The sequence below is a fragment of the Sylvia atricapilla genome, chromosome 6 (assembly GCF_009819655.1).
Source record: "Sylvia atricapilla isolate bSylAtr1 chromosome 6, bSylAtr1.pri, whole genome shotgun sequence".
NCBI classification, from domain to species: domain Eukaryota; kingdom Metazoa; phylum Chordata; class Aves; order Passeriformes; family Sylviidae; genus Sylvia; species Sylvia atricapilla.
In genome coordinates this window covers 17,859,389-17,878,206 of record NC_089145.1, presented here as the reverse complement: position 1 = coordinate 17,878,206, position 18,818 = coordinate 17,859,389, and the positions used below count along the sequence as shown (strand labels likewise).

General features: G+C 47.3%; 1 protein-coding gene across 3 annotated transcripts in view; it reads right to left on the bottom strand.

Annotated features, from left to right (window-relative positions):
• Positions 1-1,165: 1,165 nt before the first annotated feature.
• The window catches only part of SLC25A22 (solute carrier family 25 member 22), a 51,653-nt gene continuing 34,000 nt past the window's right edge, over positions 1,166-18,818 (bottom strand). For all 3 annotated transcript variants that reach the window (XM_066321025.1, XM_066321027.1, XM_066321026.1), the window contains exons 5-10: positions 16,522-16,612; positions 7,872-7,990; positions 6,112-6,271; positions 5,163-5,317; positions 4,258-4,333; positions 1,166-3,353 (exon numbers count right to left, since the gene is read on the bottom strand). In XM_066321025.1, coding sequence (XP_066177122.1) covers positions 3,200-3,353; positions 4,258-4,333; positions 5,163-5,317; positions 6,112-6,271; positions 7,872-7,990; positions 16,522-16,612 — 755 coding nt within the window. In that variant the 3' untranslated portion in view covers positions 1,166-3,199. The remainder of the gene's footprint in view (positions 3,354-4,257; positions 4,334-5,162; positions 5,318-6,111; positions 6,272-7,871; positions 7,991-16,521; positions 16,613-18,818) is intronic.

The following is an 18,818-nucleotide window of genomic DNA, read 5'->3' as shown; positions in this document are numbered from 1 at the left end:
TGCTTTCATGGAATTTCCCTCCTTTTATTTCTAGGCCATCCCCCCTATAACCTTGTAGGAATTTCCCCCATTGCTTTCTAGAAATTCCCTGAATATTTCCCCCTTTGCTTTCAAGGACTTAGCTCCTAGTCCTCACATGGAAATTCCTACATTGCCTTACAGAAAATTTCCCCTTTGTTATCCAGGATATTTAACTTTCTAGGATGGTTTCCTTTCATGCTCCAGGAATTCACCTCTTAGTTGCCAGGATTTTTCCTTTTGATTTGCACGAATTTCCCCCCAGATTTTTAGGAAATTACATTCTTCTGTTCCAGGAAATTTCACAAGCCAAAACTTACCCAGGACAGGGGCATTTGGCAGATCCAGCAAAATGGATTTAAGGGCAGTGAACACCATGAAACCCAAAGAGGAGTCAGATCAGGGTGGGAGCAAGGGACAAGGCTGACATGGACAAGACTGGAAAGGGCCCAGGGTGGGTGAAGGACCCTCTGCCAGAGGAACAGGTGGGAAGAACAAGGAGTGGTGCTGGCTGCTGCCCCAGGGACAGGCAGCACCTGCAGGGAAGGGAGCAGAGGCGTGTTTATTTACTTTCATTCCTCAATGCTGCAATCAATGCAGAGCAGTTTCAGTTAATAGGTGATTAATTAAATCGATGGGAGTCCTCCCACTTTATTTTTTTTTTTTTTCCTGCAAGCAGGACCCTGCCTGACTGGAGAGGGAGAGACAGAGACCTGTCCTGCATGGCCACAGCTGTTACCCCCTGCCACCTCCCCAGGTCCTGCTGGTTCAGGGACATGTCCAGGAAGCTAAAAATCAGCCTCCTTTAGGTCACCAGCTCCTGCACAGTGGAAGAAGAGCTGGAGATTTCAGGAGGAAGAGTCAGTTTTACAAAGAAGTTTTTTAAAGCATCCCAAAGGACAAGGAGAGCTCTCCCTGAACCTCAGCCCTTCATTGCACCAAAATTTCCTCCAAACTTAACCCCACTAATACAAACCTGCAACCCGTGCACATCCCTGCAGCCACAAGTCACCCAGTTTCAGGGGACAATCCTTGCAGGAAAAAGGGCAAGCTGAAACCCCACAAGTTTTATCAGCAAGGTCTCTTTTGTGGACCCTTCCTGTAAATCAAAAAGCAGCAAGGAATGGGGCATCTTAAAGAAAAAAAATAAAATAAACCTTTCTCTTTTAATCCACCCAAGGGAAATCCAGAGCGAGAGCAGAATCACAGCACGACACACAGCACAGACATCTATCATTGCCTTTGCACAGATTCCTTCCCAGATACACGGAGAAGTCATTAAGAAAAAGGAAAAAAAAATTATTCACATATGCAAAGTGACAAGTAACAAATCAGCCACAGAACAACTTTTTCAAAGAGAAAAAGGATTCATCAAGGAAGAAGGCCCTCAACATACAGGTTTCACGAAAACCTAATGCAAGAATGGTGAAACAGAGGTGGTTTTCTTATAAACATTAAAAACAAGGATGTTTTTAAAAATAATTTAAATACACATTCAAAACACAAACACCAAGCAGGCGCCTGGAGAATAAAGCAAAAAGTAGGAATGAAAAGTGAATTCAACCAGTTTAATTTCAACACCAAAGTTGGGTGGATTGCACCAAATGTAATAAATAACGGAGAAGATCACACTGGGTTGGTAGATCTCACACTCAAGATCATTTAAACTAGAATTAATTACACAGCCCAAGAGAGTACTGAATGAGAAATCCCCCTGACAAGTGATAGTAGCTGCGGCAGTGTCCCTTTGACAGAGCAGGTCGTAGGTGTGGATTTGCCACCCACCACTGATCCCCACCCCAGGAGCAAACAGGATGTTCTTGTGATGCAGAGGACTCACCCCCTCAGTGATGGACACACAAATAACTCCTTGCTCAGAGGAACCCTCTGCCTTGTCCACACCCACTGGCTCCAGTCACACCCAAGGCAAACATCAGAACACAACCAGACCTTGTGTTCCCACCTGGCAGGGTGAGCCCACAGGGGCAGCATGCCTACTGTGGCCCCACAAGGTTGGGCAGCACCAAAAACTGGAGCCAATGCCTCCTTCTGCACACCTGGGGTCAGGCTGGGAAAAAATCACATCAGCTGGTCTACACCTGCAGCCACAGCTTTATCACCCTAGGGATGGGCAGGCTGAAGGAATGTAAGTGGCTTCTTGTTTGGTTTTCCCTCCCCACAACCCTGAATTAAAACAAAACAAAACCAAAAAAACAACCCAAACAAAAGAAAGAACCAAAACAGAACTAAAGAAAATCCCCACAAAACAAAACAAAACCCAAAAAACCACCCCCCCCCATAAAATAAACAAATAAAACAACAACAACAACAAAAAAAGCCCCCAAAAAACACCCCAAACCAAAAATAACTTGATCCCAAGTTCCTCTCCCTTCCATGCTTGTAACCAAGCAGGGAAGCACCTTTGGACATTCATGTGATCCCACAGACATGTTCCCTACAGAGCAGACACCTTATTTCTGCACCTCAGCAAGATGTGCCTGTGACACCTAGTTAGGAGGGACATCCCTTTGCTTTAAGACAAAAATAATTACAAAATCAGTAGGAACAATCAGAATTCATTTAAGTCCAACTAGTTTTTAAAAAGGGAAAAGGGAAGGACTGAAGGTTTCCAGGCCAAGGAACTTGCCAGATCCAGCATCCCCCCCATCCCTACCTCCAGCAGCAACAAGATAAGCCCCCTTTGTGCACTCTTGACCCGAGGCCAGCAGACCAAGGAGGTGCTGAGGGGACACAGCTGCCCCTCCACTCCTCCTCGGACAGCTGGCAGCTCCAGGAAGAAAGAGAAACTGAGGTGGATGAGGGTTGAAGTTACTTCTTTCCCATCTCTCCTCCTCCCCAAGACTGAGAGGAGACTTCTGGGTCTGCAAGCCCAGTCTGTGCTTACCAGTGTCCTTAAGAATGACAGAATTTAAAACCAAAAACCGGGAAATTAAAAAGAGAGAGAGATGCATAATTAAGTATTGTCCGTGGAAGGAGCGGTAGGGGGCAGGTCCCAGACGGCAGCAGAGGAGGGACTCTGTCCCTCCCCACGTCTGGGCACCGGGTCCCTTCGCGTCCCTGCGCGAACCCTTTGTGCTGTTGCTGTGACATCGACCGACACGGATGGCGAACACGGGGATGGATCCAGCGCTGCGGAGGGCAGGAGGGCACGGGGCCAGGGCTAGGCCCGGCGCTTGGGGAGCATGTCCAGCAGGAACTCCGCAATGCCCACGAAGTAGACAACTTGTGCGATGCCGAAGAGAGGAGCGATGACCAGGGCTCGGCAGTAGGCCCCCTTGAAGAAGGCCGTGGGCCCTTCCCTCTGCCAGATCTTCCTGGGGAGAAATGGCACAGACATTGGGTTAGTGTCCACCCCACCCCTCCACCGTGCCAGGAGAGCCCCTGGCCACGCCCTGCCTTTCTATTTCCCTCCAGGGACTAAACCCAGGCAAGCGCTGCTGCCTGGCACAGCCTCCACAGCAAATCACTCATCGCTGCCCAAGTGCTCTGCAAGCGGCCATGCAGAAACGTGCCCCATCCCTACACCTGGCTAGACACAGGAGTGGCTGTCTGTGTCTGCAAGTACAGCTAAGACAACCCCAGACAACTCCATGCTTGCATCAAGAGGTGCCCCAGCTCAAAAGCTCCACCCTCAGCATGAGACAGGGCCAGATTGCAACAGATTCTGGCCACCACAGAAATACAAAAGTAGAAGTCCCTCTGTGTTTTGAAGCAGCCAGACCATAGTTTAGCAAAGGATCAGAGGACAATGCAGCTGGGGACAGCCCACTCTGGCAGTGCTCTTGCAGACATTGTGCAGAGCAGTCCCAGGAGGGATATCAGACTCAATACTGTAGGATTTTGGATATCAGACTCAATACTGTAGGATTTTCCAACAGCAGGGTCTTGGGAGAGACTGCCACAGCATTGCCTCCCTTTGCAGGAATAAACCCTCAGTGTTATGACTACTGGGGTTTGGACAGAAATATTTAAATATAAATGCGATGTTTTTCTTGCTCAATATGGAAAGAAGTTCTTTTTTATAAAACTATATATACACATCTGCTCATATATCTATATATATCTCCAGATACACAGATAAACTGATAAAAGCACAGGTTCAGAGGGAACATGAAGCACAGCTGCTGGCTGGGTACAGAAGCTGCAGTGCCTGCCTGGCAGCAGGCAGCAGCAGCTGGCAAACACCTGATGAGGTGCCTCTGTCATGAGGAGCCTTACTTGGTGCAGTCCAGGATCCCCGAGTAGGTGTCCTCATTCACTCCTCTCTGCAAGGACTGCAGTCGTGTTTTTATCACTGGGGAGGGAAAGAGAAGGGAGACATTAGGGGTGAGGTGAGCACTGGGAGCAGAGCAGGCAAGAGCCACCCTGAAGGTATTGTCTTTGAAATGGTCAAAACAGAATTACCAAGAATTCAGACCATTTTCATATATTTATCAGGGAAAATACATTTTATATATTTCTTTACAAATGGATAAAAGAAACACAAAGCCACCCAAAACCCAATCCCTCCCTCCCCCACTGTGATCAGGGTTTCAAAAGCTGACTTAAGCTTTAAATTTCCCAAATTCAGATATCTCTCTGCAAAGTGGGAACTTATTTTCAAATGCTCATCTCCTTCAGGAAGATGTATCTAAAATACACAATTCTGCTCCTACATTTCTTTACATCTTGGAGCATGTGCAGTCCTGGGGAGAGAGCAGTTACTTTCTGGTGTTTTTCACAGGACAGAAACCAAGGTGGTATTTAAAGCAGATGCTGTGGAGCAGGAGAAAAGGCCACAGACCTGAGGCTTCCCTCGTTTGTCCCAGACCATATAGTTGCAAGTGGTCTGCATATTGCCACTCCACATGGAAATGTGCTTTTCCATGAATAACCAAAATGAAATGTCACCCTCTTCCTGACATACCTAATAAATACTGCAAAACTCTGTGTAAGCTGTGGCCAAAGCTGTAGCTCAGCTGAACTCACACCATCAGAGCTGGAGGCAGCAGAGCTGTCCCCTTCTGTGTGCTCATGCTGTAAAAAGGCTGGCACAGTCACTCTCCCCCTCACCTGGCCCAGCCTGAGCCTCTGACTCCCGTCACTTGGCACCAAGCCACCACCACGGGCTACTCAGGACTTACCATCACAAGGATTGACAGCCACTGCAGCTGTGCTGCCAGCCACACATCCAGAGAGGAAGGACACGTAGAACGGAGCCTTGACATTGGGGTCTTTCTGGCCCAGCTTGTTCAGGTTTGCAAACAGTGGGAAGTAAACAATGGAGAATGGGACATCCCTGCAGTGGGGCAGAAAAAAAAGGAAGTAAGAACAAGGATGAGCAAAGTCAGCCCGGAACACCAACAAACTGAGCAAAGAAGAGCTGCAAGCATCACATGCTGGCAGCACAGCCATGAGTGCAAAGCAGATATCCTGGCTCTGGGATTGCAATGCAGACAGGAGCTGAAACTCAGTGGGGCTAAAGTGACTGCACAAAATGAAACAGGTCCACGGGAGGCATGCAGACCTGCAGGATCCATGGGCTCCCCATTTTTTTCAACACTCAAACCAAAGACACCAGCAAATTCAGAGGTCAATTGTTTTGACCACTTTTATTAATTACGAGAGGTTCCATCCTGCCCTCCATCCCTCTGAGTGCTGCTTTAGTTCTTCTACCTTTGTTAAAGATAGAGGAGAGTCACAGTGTGAATGCCCAGGCAGGCACCAGTCCTTGCATCCAACATGCTCTGTGGGCCAGCTCCTATTGCACACTCTAGGGTCTCAGGCTGACAGTTTTACTTTGCCAGCTCACAAGGATTTCTGTACAGTGTGAAAATACAGACCACGGGGCAGACAAAAACCTTTTACAGAAAGCAGCAGAAATAAATCTTCCAGGAACAAAAAGATACCCTCCCTCACTTCTCTGACCTTCCCTTCTTTGACGTACAAAACCTGAGCACGGAAACAGAACTAAAGCCAGCCCACACCCGCCGAAGCCAACACCTCCTCCGCAGGCTCACCCTGGGACGGGCAGTGCCCGAGGTCCAGGACTGGGAAGGCCAGTGCCCTGTGCTCAAGGCCAGGCCGTCCTACCTTAGCAGCGTGGCTCCCAGGCCCTTGTAGAGTCCGGCGATGCCTTTGCTCCGCAGCAGCTCCCTGGTTATCTGGGTGGCAGTGGGGCGCCGTTCCACGGCCGGCTCGGGGGAGGAGGAGGAGATCTGGCTCTGCGCCGCCATCAGCTTCCTCTGTGCCGCTGGGGAGCAGAGCGCAGCGCCCGTCTGCGGCGTGCCCAGAGCGGCCTCCAGCTCGGGGCCGCGGACACCGAGCGACAGGCGCATCCCAAGGGCAGCACAGCACACACACACGGGCCAGGCAGGTGCCCTGCCAGCTTTCCCCCACTCTGCCCAGCTCCCGCAGCCTGCCCCAGCCTCTGACAAGGCGGTCGGCTGCGCTCTCCCACCGGCTGGTTTGCCCAAGCAGGAGCATCCTGTCACACACCATCTCTGCAGAGCAGAGAACAGGAGCTGCTGCGAGCAGGCAGGGGACAGTCCCTGCCTCCAGGTGTGTTCCTGAGCTGCCGATGTAACAGCAGATGCTCATAAATGAGACGGCTTCCCAAGTTCTGTTTTTTGCCTCCCTCCCCTGAAAGCAGTCATTAACTTCTCAGTGACATTTCTCAGTCACATTTATAAACACAACCTGGTTTCACTTTTCCAACTGATGCACTTCAGCCCTTTGGCCAGAAGATGGAGAGCACTTCAATCTGTAAGTAATCCCCGGCACACTACAGCTCTCCTGCCACACAGAGAACAGGCTGTACACAGCATCGAAAACCTCTCCTGAACCCTCAAACCATGGCTTAAATCCTTCCAACATTTTAAAATAATACGCACAAAGAGGATAAGGTCTGCAGTAAAACCAGTGAAGAGAGAAAAGAAGAAGTAAATCCGTGATTATTCAGGAATGCCACATCAAATGAGAGATTAAAGGGCAAATTGGCCCATTTTCCAGGAAGGGCCATAAACATGGTATCTAACAGTGTCATGCAGGGCTCCTGGGAAGTGAGGCCATAGCCCAGACTGACCTCCGGAAGAGACTAAGGAAAGAGCAAGCAGCTCCTTCCCCCAGAGTCTCCATGCCAGACTCTGGTCTCTGTTCTCACCAGAAACACTCCACAGTGTTTCAGCCAAAAGGCTCACACTCCCTCCTGCCTCTGCCTGCCAGCTTACGCCCACAGTCCCAAGAGCCTGAGCCCAAACCTCATTCAATTCCAGTGCACTGGGAGAATTTTATTTACTGTTTCAACCAAGACAACTGCTGTTTTTGTCAGAGAGAAAAAAAAGAGTACAAGAGGAGACAAGTCATTTAGAAATAACACATCCCCTTGGGAAGCAGTTAGGGAGGTGCTACAGAGGGTTAGAAGAGAGAAAAAATAGACATCAGAGAACACAGAGATGGAGGAAGCAGCACAGAAAAGATACTGGAGGATGCACCCTTCTTGGGTGCACAGGACCTACCAAGTCTGAATCACTCACAAACTGACCACCCAGTCATCTCTCCATCCACCAACAGCATTTGCTGTTTCACTTGCCAAGCCGATTGCTTTCAGCAAAAAACCCACCACCTTTTGTAACTGCAAGGGCCTCTGCAAAGCCAGCTGGGCAAAGTGTGGGGGGAAGTAAGCTTGGAAGAGGAGGAGAAACTTGTGCTACATCTGCGGTATCTCTGACGTGGGAGAGCAGGGGGAGGGAAAAGGGTTTTCCCCACTCATCCTCTCAGCTCTGCCTTGAAAGCCCAGTCCCAGCTCCTTCCCTTCTCCCTGCTCAGGGCACAGGGAAGGAAAGTCCACGTACCAATGCGTCCTGCATCCTGCAGCTGGATTTTGAGCATCTCCATGGGAGTGGTGACAATCACCTGGCAGGTACCTGCACCACAGCCTGCCAGCATCTCCTTCAGCAGCGTCAGCTTTTTCCTGCCCAAGGAAAAGAGAAAGAGTCCATTAGAGGAGGTGGCCTGGAACAGCACTTGGGCAGCTGGGTACAAGGCTTGGGGGCATATCTCTGACCCCCGGGGTTACAGGAAAGGCAGCCAAGGGGGCAGCAGAACCTGTTAGGCCTGACAGTTCAGCACAGCCAGGCTTGGCATCTCTGCCCAGCACCTGGAGGACAGGCTCATTTTTGTCCTCAGAAACAGAACACTCAGAAATGCCACAATTCCCATCAGAACAGCCCCAGACAGGAGCACACAGCTCCCTCCACCCACAGCCAGAGCACTGCAGCTCTCTTCCAGCCCAATGGTGCCCCTGGTCAGGACACAGCTTTCAGAAAGGGTGTCACTTCAGAGGGCAACAGAGGACCTGAGCATTATGGGGGATAAGCAGCTTTCCTCCTGCCAGTTTAGTCCTTTAAAAATTGTCAACAAACACAGACCACAGGACACAGAGCAAGGTGGGAAAGTATTCCACTCGCTGCTTTGGAGTTCTCTGAGAAAAGCAAAGTAAAAAAACAGTGAATATGAATCAGGGTGGTAGTTCCTCTGTGGTTAGGAGCTGCTTCATCTTACCAGGTTTTCCAAACCTGAACAAATTGCCTTTGCACTAAACTGGTCCTCCCTGAGAGACAAGGGATGGGATGGATCTCCAGAAATGAAGATTTGTGCATTCTCCACACTACAGAGCAGTGACTATCAGCAACATGTTCTCATCCAGCAAAATACAACATTTCATTGTTCCCTCCATGCCAAACCTATGAAAGAGCCCAGCTAAGACTAAAAAGAGGAACTCAGGATGCAAAAAGTTTCAATTTTCCAAAAGTGATGTGTTTTTGCCCCATAAAAAAACCTCACACCTTGGCACCAGAACACACTAACTTGATTAAAAAGGACATCTGACCTACTCTTTTCTAAAAGAGTTTTAAAAAGAAGCCTGTATAAATCACACAGCCAGAGAGATACAGCCTCCTCTTTTTTCTGTTTTAAATGCAAGTACTATTTTTACCTCCCCCAGCCCTGCTCTGCAGCAATACCTCATGTTAACCTGCTCAAGGCACACCCCCACACTGTGGCAGAAGCAGTCCCACAGTGACATTCCCCATTCCCTTGCACACTCCTGCCAGGGGTTTCACAAGCACACACACAGCACAGCTGTGGGCCAGTGGGCCAGCCAAGCAGTTCAATGCCAACCCTACAGGAAAGGGAGGGCAGATGCACTGTAATCCTGCAGGCCCACGTAAGCTGGGCCGATTTCTCCACCTCTCATCTTCTCCAGAGAGGATATGAGAGCAGGGGATTAGAGGCACAGAGCCACAACAGAGATTACCAGCGACTAAATATAGAGCTCTCCTATGAGGCTGGAAGAAGGAATATTTCAGTCTCCCCTTTCCGAATTTCCCCACAGATGAGAAGCTGTGAAGAACAATCCCTCCCACGGAGTTATCCACACTGGTGCTGAAGTGTGCAAAGCAAGCTTTCCTGGAGGTATGGGGGAACTAGGGTGCAAATCTGGAGGTTCCCACTGCCACTGCCACTTGGAGGTGGCCAACTTGTGCCTTCTGGGTAGCCTGAAGCACAGCACCAGTCTCTTGAGTGGCTCAATGAGTTTCAGTCTGCAGCAAGGCTGCACAACCCCCAGCCTGGCTGTGGGAAAAAGCAAACCACCCAGAGGAGCTGCCTGCCAGAATCTCTCTTTAGCACAGCAGAGCACCTCCCACTTTAGCAAGAGCCCTGGAGCACTCCTGGAGTACATATCTTCTGGCTTTCACCCAGGGAGACTGCTTTGATAACCAGTTCAAAAGATCAGGAAGATTTAGCCTACATATTCATCTTGGACCACTGTCCCAGCCAAACAAAGTCAGCCTTGACTTGACCGAACTGCATGGAGCTGTGCCAGTATGACCCAAGGAAGGGTGTAGGCATGTGGGTGTATTTTGGAGATGTCAAACAGGTACATCAAAAGCATCTAGAACAAGGGCTTTCAGCTTTTGGTTTACATATACTGGGAACTGGGGAGAGTCCAAGAAAAACGTAGCTTAAGATAAGCAAATCTTTTGACAGGAGGTTTAAAAGTTACCATACAGTGGTCAAACTACCTTTACAAAACCTCACAAGTCCGCACATAAAAGGAGTTTGAAAACTATTCATCTCTAGACAACAACGGGGTTTAAATATTTAAGGCACCACTGGCCTTATCCTCAGTGGTTTAAAAACTGGCACATCTCAACTAACTTCAAAAGCTGCAACACCAGCAAAGATCTGGTCCTACAAATGCAGAAACCATCTTTTATCACAGCAAGAGTGTTAAATATAACACATATATAATAGCCTCAAATTCTGCACTGGCAGAAATCAGTTGTTCAACCTTTTTTACTGACATACTAATAATTTGTGACAAATCAAAAATGTCAAATGGGAAGGGGAGGCAATTCATGCTTGATTTAAATTAGAGTTTCAAACTAGAGCTGAAAAGTTAAATAAAAAAGCAGGAACTAAAGGTTTATGGAAGGCTTTTTGGGAGCAATCAGTTCAAAGTTAGGATCTCTGATAGCACTGGTATATTGATGTCAGGTGGGAGCAGTCCAGGATTTTTTCAAGTTTCTGAAAAATCTTGGCCATGTGGGAATTTACTGTGTTTGGGCAGGGACCAGAACCAGCCATTCTGGAATCAGGATGACAACATCTCCAGAGAGGAAATCTCTGAGCTAAAGAAACATCCAGACAAAGCAATGAGTTTCTATTTCCTACCCAAGAGGCTACTGTCCCCAGCTTGGACATCACCTTCCTCGCTCATAAAATAACCTCTGCCTCTGTCTGTCAGCCCAAGAGGTTGTAGAAAGCTCCCCTGGAGTTTCAAAGCAGTCAGAGCCAGTTCTTTTCAAACAATTTAAATAATGAGTCTTTGATATGGATTAGAAGACCAGCATATGGGAGTTGTCCTTCAAAGGAAGAGCACCCTCTCTGCCATAGTCACAGGGGGATGTGCACATAAACTGCCAGTCAGTCCCTTTAATCCAACCCCTGATTCTCCGAGGGGGAACAACAAGCTACTGCAACTGCACTTAAGAAAAGCTGGAACTATGATGCTGGAAATGTAAAAGCAAGCTCCCTCTCACTTCTACTGCCAGATCAAAAATGCCTCAGACAAGCCAAAAAAAGTACTGATGTGGAACAGATACATCTCAAAGTAACACTGCCAGATTAAATCTGGAAGTCATTATTCCAGGTATGTGCAGGAGCTCTGTGTGCTTGGACTAAATCAAGAGGAGGCTGACTCTCCACCTGCATTAGGTTTGCCCTGACAGGAAATCCCAAGTGTTTTGTTCCAATGGGAACATTTGTGGAATTGAACAATGGACAGGGTAACAGGACTGTGCATGTTGAACACAGACATAACCCACATTTCGTCCCAAGACATGTGCCTGTAATGATGACAAGGACAATGCTGTGATTAGGAATCATTAATCATTAATCATTCTGTGATTAAACAGCACCTCTCTATCTCCCTCCACATTAACAGTTGAAAGTGCATTTACTTTTTGGCTGACCTTTGATGTCAGCAGCTTCAACCCACTGCAACTGCCTGACCTCTGTGTGTTAAATAAAAGAGCTCTCCCCAAACAGCTATTCCTGAATTGCCACAGGTTGACATTATCAGCTCCTGTCTCCTTCTCAAGGAGAAGTGAAAGATTTCCCCACTTCCAAGTCTCAGTGAGTTGGATGAGGGCAACCTACATTAAAGAAGTCTGAGTATCCAGTGGATAACTGCAGGAGAGGCTGCCTGGGCACACAGGTGCCAAAGAAAGACCAAGCACAGTGTGTGCAGGCCGATACAGCAGCTCAGCACCAGGACTAACAGCAGCACTCCTTCTTCCTAAACTGAGAGCCTCGCTTTACAGCCTAAGAGCGTTCTGCAGCTCAAGGATCAAGCAGGCCATGCAATTGATACTCAAGCTTATGCCACAGAAGAGATGGTCCAACTATTTTAGTTCTGAAAGAAGAACAGACTAAGAAAAGAGCCCTGAGGAGATGCACCAGCTGGGAAGGCAATGGACAACAAGCTCCAGTCTCTACATCTGCCTAAGACTGAAGGAAGAGCACCTTGCTTGTCCCAGGATTACCAGTTGGCTATTTCTCTTCCCTGTGCAAAGATACAAGACAGGAGGAAGCAGAATGGAAGAAAATTGGCCAGCATCAGCAAACACAGAATTAAGTCAGTCATGCTGGTCTTCCTAGGAATCTGCCCTGCTAAGACAGCAGATTGCCAGTCTTTGCTTCAGAACAGCAAACAAAATAAAGGTCAAGATTAAAGAGGACAGGATAAGCAAGGGAATAACACCTTGGAGAAGAGAAACAGAAAACTCATCCAGGGACAGTGGAAAGTTTTTATGAGCAACAAATTGCTTATGTAAGAAGGCACGGGACACTTTTTACTGCATCCAAGGCAGAATATTTAATCAAGAACCTGAAAAAGAACAAAATCTGGCAAACACATGCCCAGCAAAACAGCTATCTGGCACTCCACACTTTGGAGATAAACATGAAACCTTGTAGGACACTTTAAAGGAACTGATTTTATGAAGCGTTTAACACCCAGATTTCAAGGATATAAAAAGCAAGCAATACTTAAATCAATCACAGAGGCCTCACACACTGAGCACCCAATAATCAATGATGTACTTTAAATCTGCTGTACTATCAATCCAAATTGCCTTCTCAGCTTCACACCCAAGCGCTTCTTACACCCTCTGTCCTGGACAATGAAGCCACTCCTATTTTGATAGCAGATATGAGACTGAGTCTCTCAACACGTGCAGCTTCAAAAAGCCAGAGTTTAAAAAAATCCCATCTGTTTCCAGCAGCCTGAAGACTGGAAGTTTCCTCTCTCTCCACATTCTGCCTTCCCCAGCCTAGTGAAAACTCTTCCCCACAGAATGACACAGGAACAAAGACCTGCCTGAGGACTCTTCTGTTGGCCACCTTCTTCTGGGAACCACTCAGGCTCTTAGGTCAAAATCATCACAAGAAATCACTTGACCCTTATTGCCTTTTTCAATCATGGCCATGGGATGTCCTTCAAGTTCTTCGGTATCTTGGTCTCCCTCCTCTCCCCCATGGCATAGCAAGCATGTTTTCAGCACTCACAGAACTCACTCAGGCCTCCCTCATTCCTAAACGACCAGGACAGCTTGGGAGGACCAACTCAGTTTTATTTCTTGACAAAACAAAAAGCTGTAGCTGTAGGCTGTCATAATGGCCTTGACATCAAAATAGAAACTGGCAAAGAAATAAAAACTGGCAAAGCAGCAGAAATTACATGTAGTAATTTCTGTATGAAGTACACATGCTCCCTGCACGAAAAGGAGGGAAAAAGCATGATAGGGGCAGGAGTGCCTCCCTGAGTTAGTCTGAGGGTGGAGAGAGCTGCAGGAACATGCACCTGCACACTCAGGGAGAGAGCAGCAGCAGCAAGGGCATGAGATCCCTTGTGAGGACCTGCTGCCCCAATGCTTTACCTCCAGCAGTGCCCAAGAGCAGAGTCAGGGAAAAGAGAGTCTAGCATAAGCCTATAGTGACAACATCCCTAAAATACTCTTCCAGCAATTTGCAGCCAGGAGCTTCCTACAGCACAGGTGCTGTTTTCAGTCTGGCCTTTCAAAAATAGGCTTTATGCCACTTTTTTATCCTAGCAGTTTAAAAGCAATTTTAACACTAAGTTTTTCAAAGGATAAAAATAAATACATTAATGTACACTGAAAGCTGTTGTTTAACTTGAGGCTACTTTGAGTCATGCTGGATTTGCCACACTCTCTCTGGTCCATACATGCTTCCTCCTCTTGCACGCTGAGGTCTATTTTAATATCACATATTTTAATCAGATATCCTGGTAGAATGTGCACATTTTATCAGAAAAGGATTACCAACTCATGCAACATATTTCAAGCAAGAGAAGCGCTAGATGCTTAGTACAAAGGCATTCAGTGTAAACAGGTCTAGAGGACTTCTGCAGCTTTGAGTCAGAGCATCCTTTGGGATACTGACCTAAAGGTACAGCATCTATGAATAAACACAGCAGACAGACTGGCTTGTGCAAAAACATCTTTGGTGGGGCTGAACCAACATCTTGCTGATCCAGCCTTACACTGATTCTAACCCCCTCACTGTGCTTTGCCCAATGTAAACCTCGACTGATGCAATTACATATCAAGAAATGAAACCACAATCATGTGCCAGGCAGCTCCAGGCTTCACCTTTCTAACCCCAAACTATTTTGTTGTTCATAACTAGGCTTTGGCTGGAATTGTGAAATAGGTGGCCCAGCCTTGTGATGTGCTAGCAGATATGCAGCCTGTTGGGTCCTGGGTAGGAGAGGCCTTTAAATTCCAGCACTGCTAATCCTGCCCATCTTACTAAGGCTACTGGGGAGGATGGGACAGAAGCATCCCAAGGGAGAAAATTGCCAGATCCCACATTCATAGCCTATACCAGCCACAGCAAACCTGCAAGGCATTTTTTTTCCCATCATATTTTGGGGTGACATTTCTAGGTAGAAACACTTTAAATCATCTACCACAGCAGTATCAAGGCTCTGCCTCTCTGGCTACCCTCAAGAGCACAGCTGACCAGATTTCACTTGTCCAAGCCCCTCATGGTGGCTAAATGAGATGAGTGACTCTGACTCCACATGCTGCCCAGTTCTTATCACCTAACTATGGCCCAACCTCTCTTTTCTCTAAAGGAATTAAAAATTCTCTGTGTTGACACCCAAAGACCTCCCACTACCTGGGTGGTATCATGCTCCTGCTCTAGGTCACTGTAGTGCCAAACCCATCAGTATGCAAGATTTAGGAGAACAGGGTGTCTCGCTCTCAGAAAAATTCTCTAGCTCCTTTATTCTGAATTAAGTGCAGCACATCATCTATGTCATGTGTGCACCAGCCAGTGACCCAAAAGTCAAACTGGAAGAGGTCTGAGTGAAAACCTCAGCTGCTCATGGAAACAAGTGCATCCCACTTACTCAAAGACCTGTTCAAAGCTGGACTCAGCACTAAGACACACACACTTGTTCTCTGAGGAAGCTTTTACCTCTCATGGTGCAGGATATCGACTGACAGGCATGTCCCCTTTTAATGGCTGAAACACCACAGCAGTGTTTGTTCTCCCAGAATGCCGAATATGTTCCAATGCTAGTCTGACTTCTTCCAAGGAACCATTCCCTTAGTGGCAGTACAAGGTGTGGCAGCTTGGTGCCCTGTTGGGCCTGTACAAGATACTAAGCCCCTGCCTTGTAGATGGTGGCAAAGAGCTGTGCTGCTGTTTACTGCAGTACACCAAGGTGTGCTGGGCTGTCTGCTGCAGGGATGAGACACTCTGCTTGGTAGAGGACATCATTACCTCCCACTGTCTGAGCAGAGCACAGAAGAGAGACTATTTGAAGACCTGAGTCAGAAAATCACAACGAGCTGTGAGCCGATGACTCACGAAGACATATGTTAGCTGCTACTTTAAGGACTCCAGAACAAAAGAAGAAAAAAAAATATATAGAAAAGATACAGGGAAAAAATGGATTTTCAATCTGTGTCAGTGGTTACAATGAAGTTGCTGAGACGCTGATCTGCAGCAGCCAAGACTGACATGATGTGTTTTGGGAAGTTGTTAAGCCCAGTAATTGTGCTGGAGCTCTGCGTTTTCCCTGAGGCCCCACCCCACAACTGTTGATGGGAATTGTTGGGATCATATCCCAAGCGGGCTGTCATTCTAGCTACTGTCACTGAGGACTGGAGACAATGCCCCTGTCTGCCTCTGGGGAAAGACCTCTCTCTGATGGGAGACACAACCATTTCCCATGCAATTTGGAGAACATCTTGGTGAAAGCAGCATTAAATATTCAGCATCCAGCTCCTCTCAACTGCTCCAGCTTACACCTTTTATTCACATTTAATTCACAAGAACCAAACTCCACTTGCAAGCTGAACAGGTAATTTTATTCCTTCAGCATTTATTTGAAGGTCAGCTGCTGCAAGTGCCCTCGGCCAATTCAGATTTACCACCTCTGTAAAACTATTTTCAAGGTACAAAAGGAGAAGAAGGGTGCCAAGTTTGGGAGCTACAGAACTTGACTTGTTATCTTTTCAAGTCAGAACGAGCCTAAGAGGATCCAATAGGATGTTGAGGACAACAGTCCTCCCAGCAGCTGTTTGAGCAATGATCAGTAACACTGGGTTCCTCTCAAATACTTAAGACTACACATTCTGGATCTGCTAACCTTGGCTTAAATCTGGGACTATTTTTAGAAGCTTGAATAAAGAGCAGCCATCCAGTAGAGTGCTTCATGCTTCCCATTTTAGACATTGCATCCTTAGCCTGAACGTAATCACCAGCTGAGCTGTTCAAGGTCAACTCATATTTCAGTCATGGCACTATCCCATTCCACCTTTTCCTGATGTCTGACCAGACTCTTCCAAGAGGCGGTTGTCTTTTAAGTTGACTGCAAAAGGTCAATTCCCTACTCACCCGTCTTTGGAGAGGTGATGCCGGAAGAAGTCATTGGCTGCCAATTTGATAGCCTTTTCTGGTGTCACTAGAGTCAGGTTCACTGCAGCCCCTGGGCAAGGAAAAGAGAAAAAGGCGATTGGATAAAGAGAATAAAGAGAATCGTTAATTGGATCATTCAGGAATGTGTCGTAATTTCTGCACAAAACCAAGGAGAGATGAAAGACAGCTCCCAGTGCACCAAAGGGATTTAGAAATACAAAACACCACTGAAAACTAACAGTATTTCTGCCTCCCAACACCTTGGGTTTGTGAAAACATCCCCAGATGTGTTTCTACTCCATTTGCCATATGTATTTCGTAATTTCTTCAGCTTTGCTACTACCGCCCACTATGTATACATGCATCCTCATCTCTCATCCAAGGATGCATTCCTATGAATGCAGATTAAACCTTCAGAAAAAGAGTACAAGACAGTTTAACAACCAGTCCCAACTCCTTTGCAAATATTTTGTGATACTGAGAAGCAAAAGACTCCCTGCTGTGCCTTCTCACTAGATCCCTTCCCTGCTTCCTCCCCAAAAAACACCAGAGCAGTTTGATTACCAAGCAGCTCAGGAAAGGGCAGAGCCATTGAAAGACCTGGCGGCTGGGTGAAGTCACCTGGCTCATCTGCACAGAACCAGCTCTAGACCAGCCCTTAGAGCAAAGTGGCTTCCCCTGTGTGTCACCACTGGGTGTCACCCCCAGAACAGCCGCTGCTGAAGTGGCTGTTTGCCCACCACAAGCTGCAGCACACAGAAATTCCCCTCTGAGCTCCATGGCAAGGCTTGCTGGGGGACCTGGGGTGTAAACAAGCCTTGGCTCCCTGCATCCCCCACCCGCTGGAGTGCCCTTTTGTCAGGAACAACAAACAGCAAATCCCTGTATTGTGCCTGTCACAATGAAAAAGGCCTGCATGGCCTGGCTGGCTGCTGCGGGCCATGAACACGGGTATTAGTGCAACACAGTGGCCGGGAGCAGCTTTCAAGCTGCCCTGGGGGAAATGGGGTGAGTGAAGGGCCATCCCTTCCCGGCAGAGCGAGGTTTGCACCATTAGATTAGCACTCCGGATCATTCTTCTCGATTTAAATCCTACTGCTCAAAAAGTCCTCCAGTGGATAGCCTCAAGCTTTCCCTACCTGCACTGAGATGTACTGAGCCCCAAGCCCTCCAAAGGAGCTACACTTGAGACTTGTTAATGGCCTAGAATACCTCTTTAAAAATACAATACAAATACAGGCATTTATGCTTGTCTTTGAGGTTTAAACAATTTATCCCGAAGATTCATATTCCAAAGAGAAGCAGCCAGAGAAGCCTGTATCCCCACGAGGCTCCAAAGACCTGGTGGGGTTCATTTTCAGGACCTCTGAACCCAAGTTGACAGGAGCTATAAGGGCTAAACATACCTAGAGAAAGTCAGCTCAATCCTTTATTCCTCAGGATGGACTCTCCTCCCTTCAAAAATTGAAAGACATAAGTTTAGGGGGACTTCCTCAGCTTAGGAAGCAAAGTCACAGTGGGACTTCTGGAACCACTACAACGGGGAGTGGGACACACCTTGGCTCTATAATATCTGCTCAGAAGACACACCTCCACCATTCAGGAAATTGCAGCAAGAAAAGACAGCCTTTGCTGCACAGGGCTGGGCAGCCCAACACATCTTCCCCCACGTTCAACTCCCACATTCAGATTTTGCAGAAAATACAGAGTAACACTGCCTCTGAGCAAGCCAAGCCAGTGCATTCATTCCACACTGGCCATGATATCAAACAAATGCCATCATCCTTTATTGTAGACAAATCAACCAGCAGGGAGCAGGGCAAGCCTCTCACACTTCTGGTTCTTTGCAAACTTTTAAGGGCACCAGTGACCGTGCTGCTTCAGTTTGATAATCTTCCTACACATCATGTCCCCATGCCATAGCTCTTGCACATGAAGAGAAATCACACAGAAATGACCCTCACACTCCACATCCATCTTTCAATGGCAGTGATATCAGGATCTACAAAACAAATCCACACAGCCTAATTTTTAAGTGGAAGTGACTACCCGTGAAGTGTTTCCTCAAACATCAAGTTGATGAAACATGAAGTTGAAGACAACTTCAAAGACACTCCCAATGGCTATAAAGTGTAACACCGGTACACTGATACACAGCATGAATAACCCTTTCCTTGGAAAAACAAGAAGAGAAAGAAAAAGGCATAAACCTGCTACTCTTAACACCAGTGCAGAGGGTTCACTGAAAGAAAGCAAACAAACTCCAAACTATCAAG